General features: G+C 42.0%; 1 protein-coding gene across 2 annotated transcripts in view; it reads left to right on the top strand.

The window, feature by feature from the left end:
* The window catches only part of MYH11 (myosin heavy chain 11), a 154255-nt gene that overhangs the window by 16922 nt on the left and 120214 nt on the right, over positions 1-17119 (top strand). For both annotated transcript variants that reach the window (XM_064295629.1, XM_003421886.4), the window contains exon 2: positions 6337-6698. In XM_064295629.1, coding sequence (XP_064151699.1) covers positions 6354-6698 — 345 coding nt within the window. In that variant the 5' untranslated portion in view covers positions 6337-6353. The remainder of the gene's footprint in view (positions 1-6336; positions 6699-17119) is intronic.

Raw genomic sequence — 17119 nt, 5'->3', positions numbered from 1 at the left:
AGTCAAATCTTGAAAACATTACGGCAGACACAAAAAGTCACAATATTGTAGGATTCTATTTCTATGAAAGCCACAATATTGTAGGATTCCGTAGAGATTGACGAATTGATGGTTGCCAGAGGATGGAGGGAGGGGAGAAAGGGACTAACTGCCTAATGAGTATGGGGTTTCCTTTTGGGGTGATGAGAATATTCTGGAAGTAGATAGCGGTGATAGTTGTGCAACATTGTGAATGTACTAAACGCCACTTACATGTGCACGTAATGGCTAAAATGGTCAATGTACGTTGTATGTATTTTTTCACAATAAAAATAAACAAACTCATTGATTAGTTAATTAATCAATCAGAAAAACCTCCGTGTGGCAAAAATATAAGTCCATGTTTCAAATTTTTAGGGGAGTTAAAGCATTCTATTGAATGGGCTTGCCACCCATTAATAAGACCCCTAGAAGGTCATTTAGGTTGCTGCAGATTTCGTTGTTCCAAAGAGCACTGCACATTCTGTGTATCTGTTAGCATCTGTCTATGTCTTTAGGCTAAGTTCCTAGAAATGGAATTACAGGTAGAAGCATAGTTTTTAAGGCGTCTCCATCCGCAGGGCCATTGGCCTTCCAGAAACTCCCTCTTCCGCAGATGGTGTGTGTGGTTTGCTTATCTTCCTGTATTTTGGACAACTCGGGATATAATCAATGGTTTTAATCTTAGCCAAGCTCGTAGGTGAAAATCAGCACCTCATGGCTTGAAATTGCATTTCTTCTATTACTGGTAAGCCTGAACATCTTTTTCTTTTGTTTATTGGCTATTTGAAGGGCTTTGCAAACATTTATTTTTGTTGATCATAAGTTGAATACAAAGTTATAAAAAATAAAATAAGACAGAGATATATAAATAGAAAGTATTCTTGACCAGTGCATATTTCTTCAGTAATTTTCCCTGTACAGATTCTAAATTTTTTTTAATAAAAATGGGATATTATACTGACTATAATCTCCCCCTTTATTGTATTATTATTTTTTAAATAGTATTTTACTGTATTTTCAGGGGAAGTATACACAGCAAAACAGGTTCACACTGGACAGTTTCTATACATACTGTTCAGTGACATTGGTTACATTTCTTTGCATTGTATCAGCATTGTCTTTATTTCCATTCTAGCTGTTTCATTTCCGGTTAACCTAGTCTCATATGCTCCCAACCTTCTCATCTATGCTTTAGAGTCTTTTTTTCTTTTAACATTTCACTGTGTTTTGGGTGAAAGTTTACACAGCAAATTAGTTTTCCATTCAACAATTCATACACAAATTGTTCGGTGACCTTGGTTGCTGTCCCCACAATGTGTCAGCACTCTCCCCATTTCCACGCTGCCTTTTCCATTTCCATTCGTCTAGCATCCCTGCCCTTCCTTACCTTCTCATCTTTGCTTTTGGGTAAATGTTGCCCATTTGGGCTTGTATAGTTCATTGTTCTAAGGAGCACATTCCTCACAGGTGTTACAATTTATTTTATAGGCCAACCTATTATTTGGCTGAAAGTTGACCCCCAGGAGTGCCTTCAGTTCCAGATTAAAAGGGTGGCTTAGGGTCATAGTCTTGGGGGTTCCTCCAGTCTCTACCAGTCCAGTAAGTCTGGTCTTTTTTTATGAATTTGAGTTTTGTTCTACATTTTTATCCCATTCTAACCGAGACCTTCTGTTGTGTCCGTGATCAGAGCAGTCGAAGATGGTAGCTGGGCACCATCTAGTTCTTCTGGTCTCAGGCTAAAGGAGGCTGTGGTTCATGTGGGCTGTTAGTCCAGTGGACTAATCGTTTCTTTGAGTCGTTGGTTTCCTTCACCCTCCTTTGCTCCAAATGGGAGGAAACCAATAGTTATATCTTAGATGACCCCCTAGTAAGCTTTTAAGACTCCAGACTCTACTCACCAAGCTACAATGTAGAACATTATCTTTATAAACTATGTTATGCCTATGGAAACCCTGGTGGTGTAGTGGTTAAGAGCTATAACTGCTAACCAAAAGGTAGGCAGTTCAAATCCACCAGGTGCTCCTTAGAAGCCCTATGGAGCAGTTCTACTCTGTCCTATATGGTCGCTGAGTTGGAATTGACCTGACAGCAACGGGTTTGGGTTTTTTTGGTTATGCCATTTGACGTAGATGTCCTCTGAGACTATGATCGTGAGCCTTCAAACTCAGTAACTCAGTCCCGCGAGGTGTCTGGTTATGTCTAGAAGTATCTGTAACTGTGCCCACTATGTGCTGTATAATATGTATATGAATATATATGCAGCACATATATATATACAAATACCACAGCTCCTTTTATTTTGTTTGTAACTGCTTTATTGAGATATAATTCACACATTTAAATTGTATAATTCATTGGCTTTTAGTGTATTCAAATAATTGTGTATCCAATGCTATAATAATAATTAGTTTTAGGACATTTTCATTACCCTCAAAGAAACCATCAGCCCCAATCCTCCTTCAGACCCTGGCAATCACTAATCTGCTGGACCAAATTTGTCTGTGAATTTGTCTATCCTGGACCAAAACCACAAAACCTGTTGCCATTGAGTTGATTCCAACTCATAGAGACTCTGCAGGACAGAGTGAAACTGCCCTACAGGGTTTCCAAGGCTATAAATCTTTTTCTAAATTTTATTGTGCTTAAAAAAAAAAAAAAATTTTTTTTTTTTTTTGGTGAAAGTTTATACCTCAAGTTAGTTTCTCATTCAGAAATTTATACACATATTGTTTTGTGACATCAGTTGCAGCCCCTGCAATGTGTCAGCACTGTCCCCCTTTCCACCTCGGGTTACTTGTGTCCACTTGCCCAGTTTTCCTGTCCCTTCCTGCCTTCTCATCTTGCTTTTGGGCAGGTGTTGCCCATCTGGTCTTGTGTATTTGATTGAACTAAAAAGCACGTTCCTCATGTATGTTATTGTTTGTTTTATAGACCTGTCTAATCTTTGTCTGGAAAGTGGGCTTCAGGAGTGGCTTCAGTTCTGAATTGGCAGGTGTCTAGGGGCCATAGTCTTAGGGGTTCCTCCAGTCTCTGTCAGACCAGTAAGTCTGGTCTTTTTTTCTGTGAATTTGCATTTTGGTCTACATTTTTCTCCCACTCTGTCTGGGACCGCTCTATTGTGAACCTTGTCAGGGTGGTCAGTGGTGGTAGCTGGGCACCATCTAGTTCTTCTGGGCTCAGGCTGATGGAGGCTGTGGTTCATGTGGTCCTTTAGTCCTTTGGGCTAATATTTTCCTGTCTTTGGTTTTCTTCATTCTCCTTGCACCAGATGGGATGGGACCAATAGATGTACCTTAGATGGCCACTTGCCAGCTTTGTTTTTTTTAATTGTGCTTTAGGTGAAAGTTTACAAATCAAGTCGAACTCTCATACAAAAATTTATAAACACCTTGCTATGTACTCCTAATTGCTCTCCCCCTAGTGAGACAGCACACTCCTTCCCTCCACTCTCTCTTTTCATGTCCATTCAGTTTTTTTTTTTTAATTATTTTTATTATGTTTTAGGTGAAACTTGACAGAGCAAATTAGTTTCTTATTCAACAATTTATACATGAATTGTTTTGTGACATTGGTTGCAATCCCTGCAATGTGTCAACACTCTCCCCTTCCTCACCCCAATTCCCCATTTCCATCTGTTCATTTTTCCTGTCACTTCTTGCCTTCTCGTCATTGCTTTTAAGCAGGTGTTACCCTTCTGGTCTCGTATACATGATTGCACTAAAAAGCGTGTTCCTCATGTATGTTGTTGTTTGTTTTATAGACCTATCTAATCTCCAATTAAAGGGTGAACTTTGGGAGTGGCTTCAGTTCTGAGTTAAAAGGGTGTCCAGGGGCCGTAGTCCCAGGGGTCCCACCAGTCTCTTCAGACCTGTAAGTCTGGTCTCTCTCTTTTTTTTTTGTAAATTTGAGTTTTATTCTACATTTTTCTCTTCCTCTGTTTGGGACCCTCTACTGTGATCTCTTTCAGAGTGGTTGATGGTGGTAGCCCACTTATAAGCTTTTAAAACCCCAAAGACTGCTCACCAAAGTTAGATGTAGAACATTTTCTTTATGAATTATGTTGTGCCAGTTGACCTAGATGTCCCCCGAGACTGGTCTCCAGCCCTCAGCCCCAGCAACTCAGTTCCTCAGGGTGTTTGGATGTGTCTAGGAAACTTCTATGACTTTGCCTTGGTCAAGTTGTGCTGACTTCCCCTATATTGTGTGTTGTCTTTTGCTTCACCAAAGTTGACACTTGTCTACTATCTAGTTAGTGATTTGCCCTCCCTATCCCTCCTCACCCCTGAAACCGTCAAGTAATTTTTTTTCCTGTTTGTAAAGTTTTTCTTGAGTTTTTATAATAGAGGTCTCATACAACATTTGGCCTTTTATGATTGACTTATTTCGTTCAGCATAATGCCCTCCAGATTCGTCCATGTTGTGAGATATTTCCCAGATTTATTGTTGTTCTTTATTGTTGCATAGTGTTCCATTATGTGTATGTACCATTATTTGTCCATTTTAATTGCACTTTAGATGAAGGTCTACAGAACAAGCTAGGTTCCTATCAAACAGTTAGTACATACATTGTTTTATGACATTGGTTAACAACCCCACAACATGTCAACACTCTCCCCTCCTGACCTTGGGCTCCTTATCACCAGCTTTCCTGTCCTCTCTTGCCTTCTAGTCCTTGCCCCTGGGCTGGTGTGCCCCTTTAGTCTCGTTTTGTTTATGGGCCTGTCTAATCTTTGGCTAAAGGGTGAACCTCAGGAGCGATATCATTACTGAGCTAAAAGGGCGTCCATGGGCCATACTGTCAGGGTTTCTCCAGTCTCTGTTAGGCCAGTAAGTCTGGTCTTTTTTTGTGAGCTAGAATTTTGTTCTACATTTTTCTCCAGCTCTGTTTGGGACCCTCTATTGTGATCCCTGTCAGAGCAGTCAGTGATGGTAGCCAGGCACCATCTCGTCGTTGTACTGGACTCAGTCTGGTGGAGGCTGTGGTAGTTGTGGTCCATTAGTCCTTTTTTTCATTCTCCCTTGCCCCAAAGGGGTGTGACCGGTGGAGTATATTAGATGGCCACTCGCAGGCTTTTAAGATCCCAGACGCTACTCACCAAAGTAGAATGTAGAACATTTTCTTTATAAACTACGTTATGCCAATTGAGCTAGATGTTCCCCAGGACCATGGTCCCTATATTCATTCATCTGTTGATGGATGTTAGGTTGTTTCTCTCTTTTTGCTATTGTGAATAGTACTGCAATGAACCTGGGTGTGCATATGTCTATTTGTGTGATGAATCTTATTTCTCTAGGATATATTCCTAGGAATGGGATTGCTGGATTGTATGGTATTTCTATTTCTAGCTTTTTAAGGAAGAGTCATATTGTTTTCTATAGTGGTTATACCATTTTACATTCCCACCAGCAGTGCCTAAGAGTTCGAATCTCCCTGAAACCTCTCCAATATTTTATTGTTTTCTGTGTTTTTGGTTAGTGCCAGTGTTGGCAGAGTGAGATTGTAGTTTTGATCTTCATTTCTCTAATAGCTAATGATAGGTTGTAAATCTTTACAGGAGCAGACTGCCACATCTTTCTCCCATGGAGCAGCTCGTGGGTTCAAACCATCAACTTTTCAGTTAGCAGCTGAGCGCTTAACAACTGAGTCACCAAGGCCCCTCTATTCTGGACATTGCATATAAATGGAATCATACAATATGTTGTCCTTCATGACTGGCTTCTTTCACTTGGCATAATGTTTTCAAGGTTCATCCATGTCGTAGCATGTATTGGTACTTCATTCTTTTTATTACTGGACATTTGGGTTGTTTCTGTTTTTTGGCTATCATGAATAATGCTGTTGTGAACATTTGTGTGGACATATGTTTTCATTTTTTGAGCGTGCAACTGGGAGTGGAATTGTTGGATCATATGGTAACTCTATGTTTAACTGTTTGAGAACCCCCCCTTTTATTTTTATAGTAAACAATAAGTCTTGAATATCTTTCCATATCAACATATGTAGGCATGCTACTTTCTTCTTTACCACTGTGTAGTACTTCATAGTATGACAATACCTTGTTTCTGTATCCAGTTTCATGTTGTTGGACGTTGGGTTGTTTCTTGATTTTTGCTACTATAGGCAATGATGCAAATCCTCTCCTGAAGAACCTCTGGGGTATTTCCATTTTTGACAATCATAAACAATGCTGCAGAGAACATCCTTGTACTATGTGTTTTTGCAGGCTGTGTTCCTAGACATGGCAGAGCTAGAGGCTTAACTGTCTTTAGGGTTTGGTTCTGGCCTGATTCTCACCCTGTTGCCTTATTCCACAGGGGACCAACCAGGCACCATGGCACAGAAAGGCCAACTCAGTGATGATGAGAAGTTCCTTTTTGTGGACAAAAATTTCATCAACAATCCAGTGGCCCAGGCTGACTGGGCTGCCAAGAAACTGGTCTGGGTCCCTTCGGAGAAGCAGGGCTTCGAGGCAGCCAGCATCAAGGAGGAGAAGGGGGATGAGGTGATTGTGGAGCTGGTGGAGAATGGCAAGAAGGTAACGGTCGGCAAGGATGACATCCAGAAGATGAACCCACCCAAGTTCTCCAAGGTGGAGGACATGGCGGAGCTGACGTGCCTCAACGAAGCTTCTGTATTGCACAACCTGAGGGAGAGATACTTCTCGGGACTCATATACGTGAGTATCTCGGGGCAACCAGTTACTTTCTGGCCTCCTGTACCTCTGAGGAAGGAAGGAGGTTTAGAAATGTACTAGGGGTGCAGGTTAGGAGGTTGAAGGTTTGATTGAGGGAGGCCACATGGTGAGGTGGAATCAGACTTGGGTTCGAATCTCACTCCTGCCTACCTGGTTCTGTGACATCAAATAGGTTATTTCACCTCGTGCAGCCTCAGTTTTCCCATCTGTAAAATGGAATAATCATGCTTAACACATAAAGTAGGTGTGGAGACTCCAGAAACAAAGTGCCAAGGTGCATGGTAAACAGGAAATTTCAGTGAAGTGGATCTGTGACCTTCTTCCATCTTGCAAATAAAGAAAAGCTCATAACCTCCTTGGAAAGGCTGGTCCATCTGATCTGGCAGCCAGGTGGGTAGGAGAGATCTGGAGGCCTTCCTTGTCACAAATGGGAATGCCCAGATTGGACCTGGGATTCCTCTGGGTTGACTCTGCAGATGAGAGAAGACTAGAGTTGCATTGCCCATTATGGTGGCCACTAGTCACAAGTAGCTATTTAAATTTAGATTTAAATTAATTAAAAATAAGTAAAATTAAACATTTAGTTCTTGGGTTGTACTAGCTACATATCAAGTGCTCAATAGGCACATGTAGCTAGTGGCTGCCATATTGGAAAATGTAGATATAAAGCATTTCTATCATTGGAGAAAGTTCCGTTGGACAGGCTGGTATAGATATAGGGGGAGGTGTGACTTGGGGGGGGAGTCACATGGTCCTTGTGGGGTTGGACCAAATTCCCAGAGCAAGAGGGTCATGGTCCCATGATGCCAGACTTGTGGGTCGAGGTCCCTGAGCCTAGCCTTTGTGTATCTTTCCTTTCTGAAAGGGCATGCTGGACCTTTGGGCTAGTTACACAATTTCTCTGAAATTTCACTTCATTCTCTGTAAAATGAATACAAGAATAGTGCCAATCTCACCGAGTGGGTTATTCTTAAAAGAAAGTACTTAGCATACTTCCTGGCACATAGTAGGCACTCAAAATGGTAGCTGTTGTTATTGGGTTTTGTTTTTACAATTTTTATTATTATACTTGTTATTCTTTTTTATTATGATTAGGTGCTCTTGGGTCCTTTGTAAACTTGTGGAAATGATCACTTCCATTGTTTGTCCCTTTTGTCACTTCTGGTCCTGCCTTTTATGTTCTGCCATTTGATATTATGGAAGGCCCTCTGTCATCCCTTGAAATGTTCTGCAAATTTTTTTCCTAATTAGGAAAATAATATGTGTTCACTATAGAAGACTTGTACAATTCAGAAAAGCCCAGTGAACACAATAGAAATCAGTCCTCACCCAGAAATATCAGCTGATAAAATATTGGTGTCTTCTTTGTCTCTGTGAGAATGGGACATATTTACATATTTGAAACCCTACTGTGGAAATCCAGTCGTGTGTGGGCAACAACTGACTGCATATAGGTCTGTGGTCCCGTAAGGTTACATAAGGTTACCTTTTGTTTCATTCCAAGAATAACAAAATAATATGATGAATAATATGGCCATTACTCCTCCTGGCCATCCTGGTTCATTCCAGCCCCTCAGGCCTGCAGTGGGAGGAGGAAATGGCCACCTGCCCCAGGCATGGTTTCTTCTCCACCCACCCCATCCCTGGAGTGGGAAGGAAAGACCCTGGCTCCAGCAGGTAAATAAGCCCACGGGACATGGTGAACTCCATTCCTGGCTCATACACTTCTGTGCCTGGGAGAGGAGAGTCCTGATTATTTTGTTATTAATATTCATTCCGAGAATAACAATATGGTGTTTGTACAACATCCAAATCACATGACGTACTATTTCACAGAAGGTATCGTGGACGTTAAGTGACGATGACTGTAGTTTAATGACCAGCGTTTTCCCCCATGTACAAGTACATGCTGAGCATGTCTATGTCTCTTTGAATAGCCCCCTTTTTAGGGCTATATAATCTATCATGTGGCTATTCCATGAATGACTTATTCATTCTTATGGATATTTCAGAAAAAAACAAAAGGGAAAGAGAAAACAATTTGTAATTATTATTTAAAAAAAAATCACCTTTGAGTGGATTCTGACTCACGGTGACCCCCATGTATTAAAAACAGTAGAACTGCTCTGTAGGGTTTTCTTGGCTGTAATCTTTATGGAAGCAGTTTACCAGGCTTTTTGTTCTGTGGAGCCGCTGAGTGGATTCGAACCACCAACCTTTAGGTTAGCGGCTGGTTACGAACTGCTTGCCCACCCAGGGACCTTCAGTTATTAAATACGTTCTCTAATGCAAGCACTGTGCTTTGACAAACTTTATCTCCTTTAATTAGAGAAAATCCGATGAGCTAAGAATGCTGGTTCCATTTCACAGATGAGCCAGCTGAGGCTCAGGGTGGTAACTCCATCCTTACTTCTCTAACATAGCAGGGAAAGTCCCTTTGGTCCATGCCACTCCTTGTATGGAAATATGATCAATCTGTGGCTGCTGGCACAGAATGGAAGCATCTTGTGATTTAAATAAAAGGATGCCTACCAGAGCTAGAGGGGAAATCAGGCTCTTCCAATCCCAGAACTCCCATCCAAGCCATGTCCTCTCCATCCAGGGCCTCTATACCTGTCTCACCTGCTGACCTTTGACATGGTGTTTGAGCCCAAAATAGAAATCAGAAAAAATGAGGGGCAAGTGAAGGTCTTGGGACCCAGAATATCTTCTGAGAGCAGATTAAAAAAGGCATCAAAGCTTCAAATTCCTGCTGTGCTCCTCTGGACAGATTAGATTAAAATCCTTTCAACCTTGTGACTATGCGTCTGCTCCTGTCTCGTTCCTTTCTGGTCAATTGAATCGCTTAATAGAACCCAGTATCCATGATGGAGAGAATAGAGAAGGGGAGAGGGTGGGGTGAGGGTAGGGGGAGGTCATAGTCAGTTACTGTCTCGGTGCACAATAGCAGAATTCAGGACTCTCATTAATGAGATGGGGGCAAGGTGAGAATGAGGCTGGCAGCAGGTGTGTCTGACTTTGATCTTGGAGATGGGGAGGATGTTCCCCTCTGTTCTGCAAGGCTCACTACAAACGATGGGCCTTTGAAAAGGTCCTGGTGGGCCTTGTGTCCTCTTGGATCTAGAAGAGTCTGTAGATGCCAGAGGGTCCTGTCCTACCCATCTTAGAGATGCCAGTTCTGGGTTCAGCCATGTTCAGTGACTTGCCTGAGCTTCCATAGATCATTCATGACAGATCCTGGGCAAGAACGAAGCTCTGATTCCTGGTGCGAGGCTCTGTGGCTCTTCCTGGCACTTGGCAGTGTCTGTCACTGGCTGGGCTCCCTCTGCTTGGAATTTTTCATGGACCGCTTCATGGACCGCCTACACAGTTGGCTTTGTCCCTGGTGTTTTGCTGGGAATAGGAAGAAGGGTTTCAGGAGAAGGGAGCTCAATAAAGGTATGTGTCTGCTCTGTGCGAGCTACTGTCCCAAGTGCTCCCAGACCATTTATTCCTTTATGACACCTCCAAGAGTGAAGTTAATACCCCATCCTGCAGATGAGGGGACCAAGGCAGAGGGATGACATCACCTGTCCAAGGTCACACACATAGGAAGGGACCTGGATTCAGCCTCTGGCCTTGTTTGTCTTAATTTCCTCGCACTGCTGTAACAAATACCACAGGTGGGTGGCCTTAATGACAGAAACTTATTTTCTCCCAGTTTAGGGTTTAGAAGTCTGAATTCAGGGCACCTGCTGTAGGGGAAGGCTCTCTGTCTGCTCTGGGGGAAGGTCCTTGTCTCTTTCAGCATTCTTTGGTTCCTTGGAGATCTCCACAAGGCATCTTATCTTCTCCTCATTTGTGCTTAGTTGTCTTGGTGCCTAATCTGCTCTCTTTATATCTCAAAAGTGATTAGGTTTAAGACACAACCTACACTGATAAACAAAGATGTCACCCTGAGGACTAAGATATACCTGACCCAAGCCATGGTGTTTTCCATCACCTCATATGCATGCAAAGCTGAACAATGAATAAGGAAGACTGAAGAAGAATTAATGCCTTTGAATTGTGGTGTTGGCAAAGAATAATGACTATACCTTGGACTGCCAAAAGAATGAACAAACCTGTCTTGGAAGAAGTACAACCAGAATGCTCCTTGAAAGCAAGGATGGCGAGACCGCGTCTCACATACTTTGGACGTGTTGTCAGGAGGGATCAGTCCCTGGAGAAGGACATCATGCTTGGTAAAGTACAGAGTCATTGAAAAAGAGGAAGACTCTCAACGAGATGAATTGACACAGTGGCTGCAACAATGTGCTCAGGCATAGCAACAACTGTGAAGACAGCGCGGGACTGGGCAGTGTTTCATTCTGTTGTCAGAGCGTGTGACAACAACAACAACAACACTGATATGACCTCATTAACGACAGAGAAACCCTATTCCCAAATGGGATTACACCTACAGGTGTAGGGGTTAGGATTCCAGCACAGGTTTTAGGGGGGCACAATTCAGTCCAAAACACTGAAACGGTGCTTTCTTGCCTCTCTCTGTGGGATACTGAGAAGTCAGAGGGCTCAGCCCGTTTCCTGAGGTTGCTTTATAATTAAGGTGAGGAAGACAAAACGTGCCTGATTTAGATGCAGGTACATGAAATAGATTCTAACACATGGGATCATAAACTCAGTGCCTATGAATGTGTGCTAGGGCATTTGTAAGCCTCTTGAGATTTAAGTAAAAGTTTCTGCCTATGTATAGGGCAGAGGGTCTCAGCTTCCATTAAATTCCCAAAGGAGTCTGTTACCCTCATGATAATAATGATAGCAGATGCTATTCATTTAAAATTTACTGTGGTAAGGGTTTATATTAACATATTATTATTACTACCATTATTTTTTTTTAAGGAGCCTTGGTGGTGCGGTGGTTAAGTGCTTGGCTGCTGACTGTAAGGTCAGCAGTTCAAACCCAGCCAGCGGCTCCGTGGAAGAAAAGACCTGGTGATTTGCTCGTATAAAGGTTACAGCCTAGGAACCCTGTGGTGCAGTTCTACTGTCACATGGGGTCACTATGAGTTGGAACTGACTTGATAGCACACAACATTATTTTCTTTATATAAAGAGAGATACTGTTATTTTTTACTGTTATTTAGCCACATTTTTGCAGGAGAAGGAAATGCAACATAGAGATGTTAAATAATTTGATGAGAAACTAAGGTGAGTCTCAAATCCAGGAAAGCTATCTCTAGAACCAGTGCTTTCAGGTAGTGTCTCATTGAACCCTTCCAGTGATCCTTTGAGGCAGATGTTATTACCCCATTTTTGAGATGAAGACACTGAGGCTCAGATGTGCCTACTTACATTGATTGCTGGTAAGTAGGTAGAGCTGGGTTTCAAACAAGGCCCATCAGACTCCAGGGCCAAGTGATTCCCCATGATTGCATAGGGCCTTTAGGGTGACAGGCGGTTTAGAGCAGAATGATGGATGTGGGCTGGGGGACAGGTGAGGACGGTGTCATGAGTGTGCCGTTAGCTTTGAGTTGGGTTTCGAAGTACAAAGCTTCAAGGACAAAGAAGGGAGGAATCTAATCTTTTATTATGATTTCTTGAGCACCAAAGGTGCTAGGCCAGAAATTATAAGTTGTTGGTCCAGAATGAGTGATTTTATTTTTTTTTAAATTGAGTGAATTTGATATATATATATATAATTCTGTTTCTATCATCATTTGAGAAAGCAGAGGATCTGTTTCTTCAAGGTAACAGTCCTAGTAGATGGGAGTAGATGGAGTGCATGTGCTCTCTGCTCCTCCGCAAGCCCCACTGTTCCCTATTGTTTCCTGGACGCCGAAGCTTGGTGTTGGCCGTCGATCACTGCGTTTGTTTTGTTTTGTTTTTTCGCACCTGGTCTGCTTCACTCACATATTACCTGCTCGGTTCCTGTAGACAGTGGGAGCGTCCACCTCTGGGCCAAGCCCATGGGGCTGGGAAACAATGTGAGTCAGAATAGACGGAAGAGCCTTTCTGTTTATTAGGCCCCCAGGCCAGATCCCCCATTGCTGAACACAAAAGGACATTTTTTTTCAGTTCTGATTCTTCTGTTCTGGAAAGACCAGGGGATGAGGAGAGACCTTCCTTCTAAACTCCAGCAGGTGACCAAGTTTTCATCCCAGAGACCTAGCATAGCAATCTTAACCTTCTCTAGAAGGGATGCTGTAAGCAGGCTGTAAGCAGAGACCTCCTGGGTGCCAGATGCTGTGCCAGGCCTGGAGAAAGGCAAGAAAATATGACTGGTGGTTGCCCTGTATTGAGCCTGTGGACTAGCCGTTGAGCCTACGAACTAGCCCTTTGTTGCTTTCAGGTTGTTACTGCTTCATAAAACTGAAAAACCAAACCTGTTGCCATTGAGTCGATTCCGACTCATAGCGACCTTATGGGACAGAGTAAAACTGCCCCATAGGGTTTCCAAGGCTGTAATTTTTCCCTGGAGAAGGACATCATGCTTGGTAAAGTAGAGGGTCAGTAAAAAAGAAGATGACCCTCAACAAGATGGATTGACAGAGTGGCTAGAACAATGGGCTCAAACATAGCAACAATTGTGAGGATGGTGCAGGACTGGGCAGCATTTAGTTCTGTTGTACACAGAGTTGCTATGAATCAGAACTGATGCTATGGCACCTAACAACAATGACAATCTTTACAGAAGTAGACTGCCACATTTTTCTCCCACGGAGTGGCGGGTGGGTTTGAACCAACGACCTTTCAGGTAGCTAACCAGTGCTTAACCACTATGCCTCCAGGGCTGCTTTATTGCTTCATAGAACCTTTTGAAATAATACAAGTGTGTCTATGCAATGACTATAAGACAATATTTAAAAATTAGTATATAGCATAAAAAACAAGAGCCCTCCTCCTTTAGCTCCCAACTTACACCCCTGGAGGCAAACATAATTAACAGGGTCATGTATATGTGTATGTGTATGTGTATGTGTATGTGTATGTGTATGTGTATGTGTATGTGTATGTGTATGTGTATGTGTATGTGTATGTGTATGTGTATGTGTATGTGTATGTGTATATGTATATGTACTATGGCACATACACTATGACCCAAGTCATGGTGTTTTCAGTTGCCTCATATGTATGTGAAAGCTGGACAATGAATAAGGAAGATTGAAGAAGAATTGATACGTTTGAATTATGGTGCTGGCGAAGAATATTAAATATACCATGGTCTGCCAGAAGAACAAACGAATCTTTCTTGGAAGAAGTGCAGCCAGAATGCTCATTTAAAGCAAGGATGAGACTTCATTTTACGTACTTTGGACATGTTATCAGGAGGGATCAGTCCTTGGAAAAGGACATCATGCTTGGCAGGGTAGAAGGTCAGTGAAAAAGAAGACTCTAAACGAGATGGATTGACACAGTGGCTGCAACAATGGGCTCAAGCATAACAATGATTGTGAGGATGGTGCAGGACTGGGCAGTGTTTCGCTCTGTTGTATGTAGGGTCATTATGAGTCGAAACCAACTCAACGGCACCTAACAACAACAACATATGTACTATGTTATATATGCAAATATAACAAAAAAAAATCACTCCATGAATGTTTTTTTAAATTTAACCATTTCTTATAGCTTTTTCTGTGCCTGTTCATAATGATCTATCTAGTCAGACAAAAAAATGTTTTAAATAGATAAGGCATGCAAATATTAAATAATAAAGATAATATAAACCCATTTACATCAAGTTAATTCCAACTCATGGAGAATCCTGTGTTACAGAGTAGAACTGTTCCACAGGGTTTTTAATGGCCGATTTTTCAGAAGTAGATTGCCAGGCCTTTCATGGTGCTGCTGGTTGGATTCTAACCACCAACCTTTGGGTGAATAGTCAAGCGCAAACCACTTGTACCACCAGGTATCTTAAAAATAACATAAATTATAAAAATAAAAATAGTTACTGTTTGAGAAGGAAGAGAAGAAAACATAAGAATATGAGGCACTAGAAAGCTTCAAGAAGTCAGTGACCAACAGTGACAAATATTACAGAAAAATCCATCAATTCAACAAATGACTAAGGAGTCCGTGATATATGCCAGCCAATGTAGTATATTATGGAATACAGAGAGTTTTGAATTTGGAAATTGGAGGACATTTGTGACTTGCTTCAGAGCAGTACCAACACAATGGAAGAGTCAGAAGCCAGATAGCAGTGGGTTGAAGAATAAATGGGAGGTGGGAAAGTGGAGTGTTTTAGTTACCTAGTGGTGCTTTAACAGAAATACCCCAAGTGGATGGCTTTAACAAACAAATTTATTTTCTCACTGTTTGGGAGGCTTGAGGTCCTAATTCAGAGCGCCAGCTCTAGGGGAAGGCTTTCTCTCTCTGTTGGCTCTGGGAGATGGTCCTTGTCTCTTCAGCTTCTGTTTCCTGGTTCCCTGACGACCTCCATGTGACTTGGCACCAATCTTCTCCATCTCTGCTTGCTCTATTGCTTGTTTTATCTCCTTTATAGCTCAAAAGAGACTGACTCAGAACTTACGCTATAGTAATCCTGCCTCGTTAACATAACAAAGACAGGCCCTTCCCAGATGGAATTATAACCACAGGCATAGGATTTACGCCACATTTTGGGAGGGGACACAATTCAATCCCCAACATTGGAGATAGCAATTGTAAAATGATATTTTGAGGATCTTATTTGTGAAAGGATGGAAGAATGTAGCGCATAAGCCAAACCAGGACCAAAGGTTGAGAGAAAGAAATTAAAATTGGAGAAGCTTGTATATCCATATGATAAAAAGTAGTGGCTGACAACAGGAGAGAGGGAGAGAAGGAATGAACAATGGTTTAAGATACATGGGATGATGAAAGGTCTGAAGGTAAAAAGCGAGTTTGAATTTGAAAGAAATGCCTTATCATCAAAGAGTGAGGAAAGGCTTAAGTATGAAATAAGTACAACAAATTTGAAGGAATTTTGGAAAGGAAGGGAAATCACAATCGGTCATCTCAGTTGTTTTCTGTGACTACAAGGACTTATCTGTTGAAGGAGCAATTGGGGTAGGTGGCTTAGGGAAAAGGAGGAGACTATGGATATTTCCCTTGGGAAGTGAAAGAGGAAGTACATTTAAAAAACCCGTTGCTATCCAGTCAATTCCAACTCATAGCGACCGTATAGGACAGAGTAGAGCTGCCTTGTAGGGTTTGTTTCCAAGGCTGTAAATCTTTATGGAAGCAGACTGCCACATCTTTTCCTGTGGAGGGGCTGGTGGGTTCAAACCACCAGCCGTTTGGTTAGCAGCCGAGTGCTTAACCACTGTACATATCACCAGGGCTCCTTGGAAGTAAATTGCTGCTGTTGTCAGGTGCTGTCGAGTAGATTCCGACTTGTAGCGACCCTATAGGACAGAGCAGAACCACCCCATAGAGTTTCCAGGGCGCAGCTGGTGGATTCGAACTGCCCGCCTTTTGATTAGCAGCTGACCTCTTAACCCCTGTGACACCAGGGCTTTTTGGAAGTAAATTAGGGGCATATAAATGAGTTGCAGGCAATGCTGAGTTTTTACCATAGGTTTTTAGTCAAAATTACAATATGGCAGCAATATAGATGGTCATGTGACTTTTCTACAATGATACTTGAAAGAATTTTTATTAGCAAAAGGCGCTTTCAAAATTGATACATTGTTGAGATATACCAGGTTTGTTGGAAAGCAATGAGAAGGAGCTTTATCAGTTGAGATAGACTAGTCAGGGGATGGCAAACTACAGCTCACAGGTCAAAACAGCCTGTCTCCTTTTTTGTAAGTAAATTTTTTTTTTTTATTACAATACAGCCATAAAAAATAAAAACAGCATACAAGGGTGCAAAGAACTTTTTCATCCTCATCTTTCAACCATCCAGTTCTCTCTAGAGAAACCGTGACCACTAGTTCCTTATGTAACCTTCTAGAACTATTCCATGCATATGCAGGCAAATATAAAGCCCTTCCTCCACCCTTCAAAAATGGCAGCCTAGCAGCATGCACCAGTGTGCAGCTTACTCTTTGCACCTAACTATGTATTTTGACCATCTGTCCATAGCAGTAGGGCTGGAGCCTCTGAATACTTTTTTTTTTTGGGGGGCTATATAAAGGACAGAAATTTTATTTTCTCACAGTTCTGGAGGCTGGAAGTCCAAATTCAGGTTCTCAGACATGAGCGACATCTGTTCCATGCCTCTGTCCTAGCTTTTCTTGGCTACCAGCTAATCCTTGGTGTTCCTTTGCTGCTTGTAGCTATATCTTCACATGGTGCCTTCCCCATGTGTGTGTCTCTGTTGCTGTGTCTCTTCTCCCTTTTGTAAAACACCGCTTAGAAATGACTAGGATTAGGACCCATCCTACTCTGTTATGACCTCTTTTAATTTAAGTGATAACAAAAGACCCTATTTC

This window comes from Loxodonta africana, chromosome 12, assembly GCF_030014295.1.
Source record: "Loxodonta africana isolate mLoxAfr1 chromosome 12, mLoxAfr1.hap2, whole genome shotgun sequence".
In the NCBI taxonomy this organism is placed as follows: Eukaryota; Metazoa; Chordata; class Mammalia; order Proboscidea; family Elephantidae; genus Loxodonta; species Loxodonta africana.
This window is presented reverse-complemented; position numbering and strand designations above follow the sequence as displayed.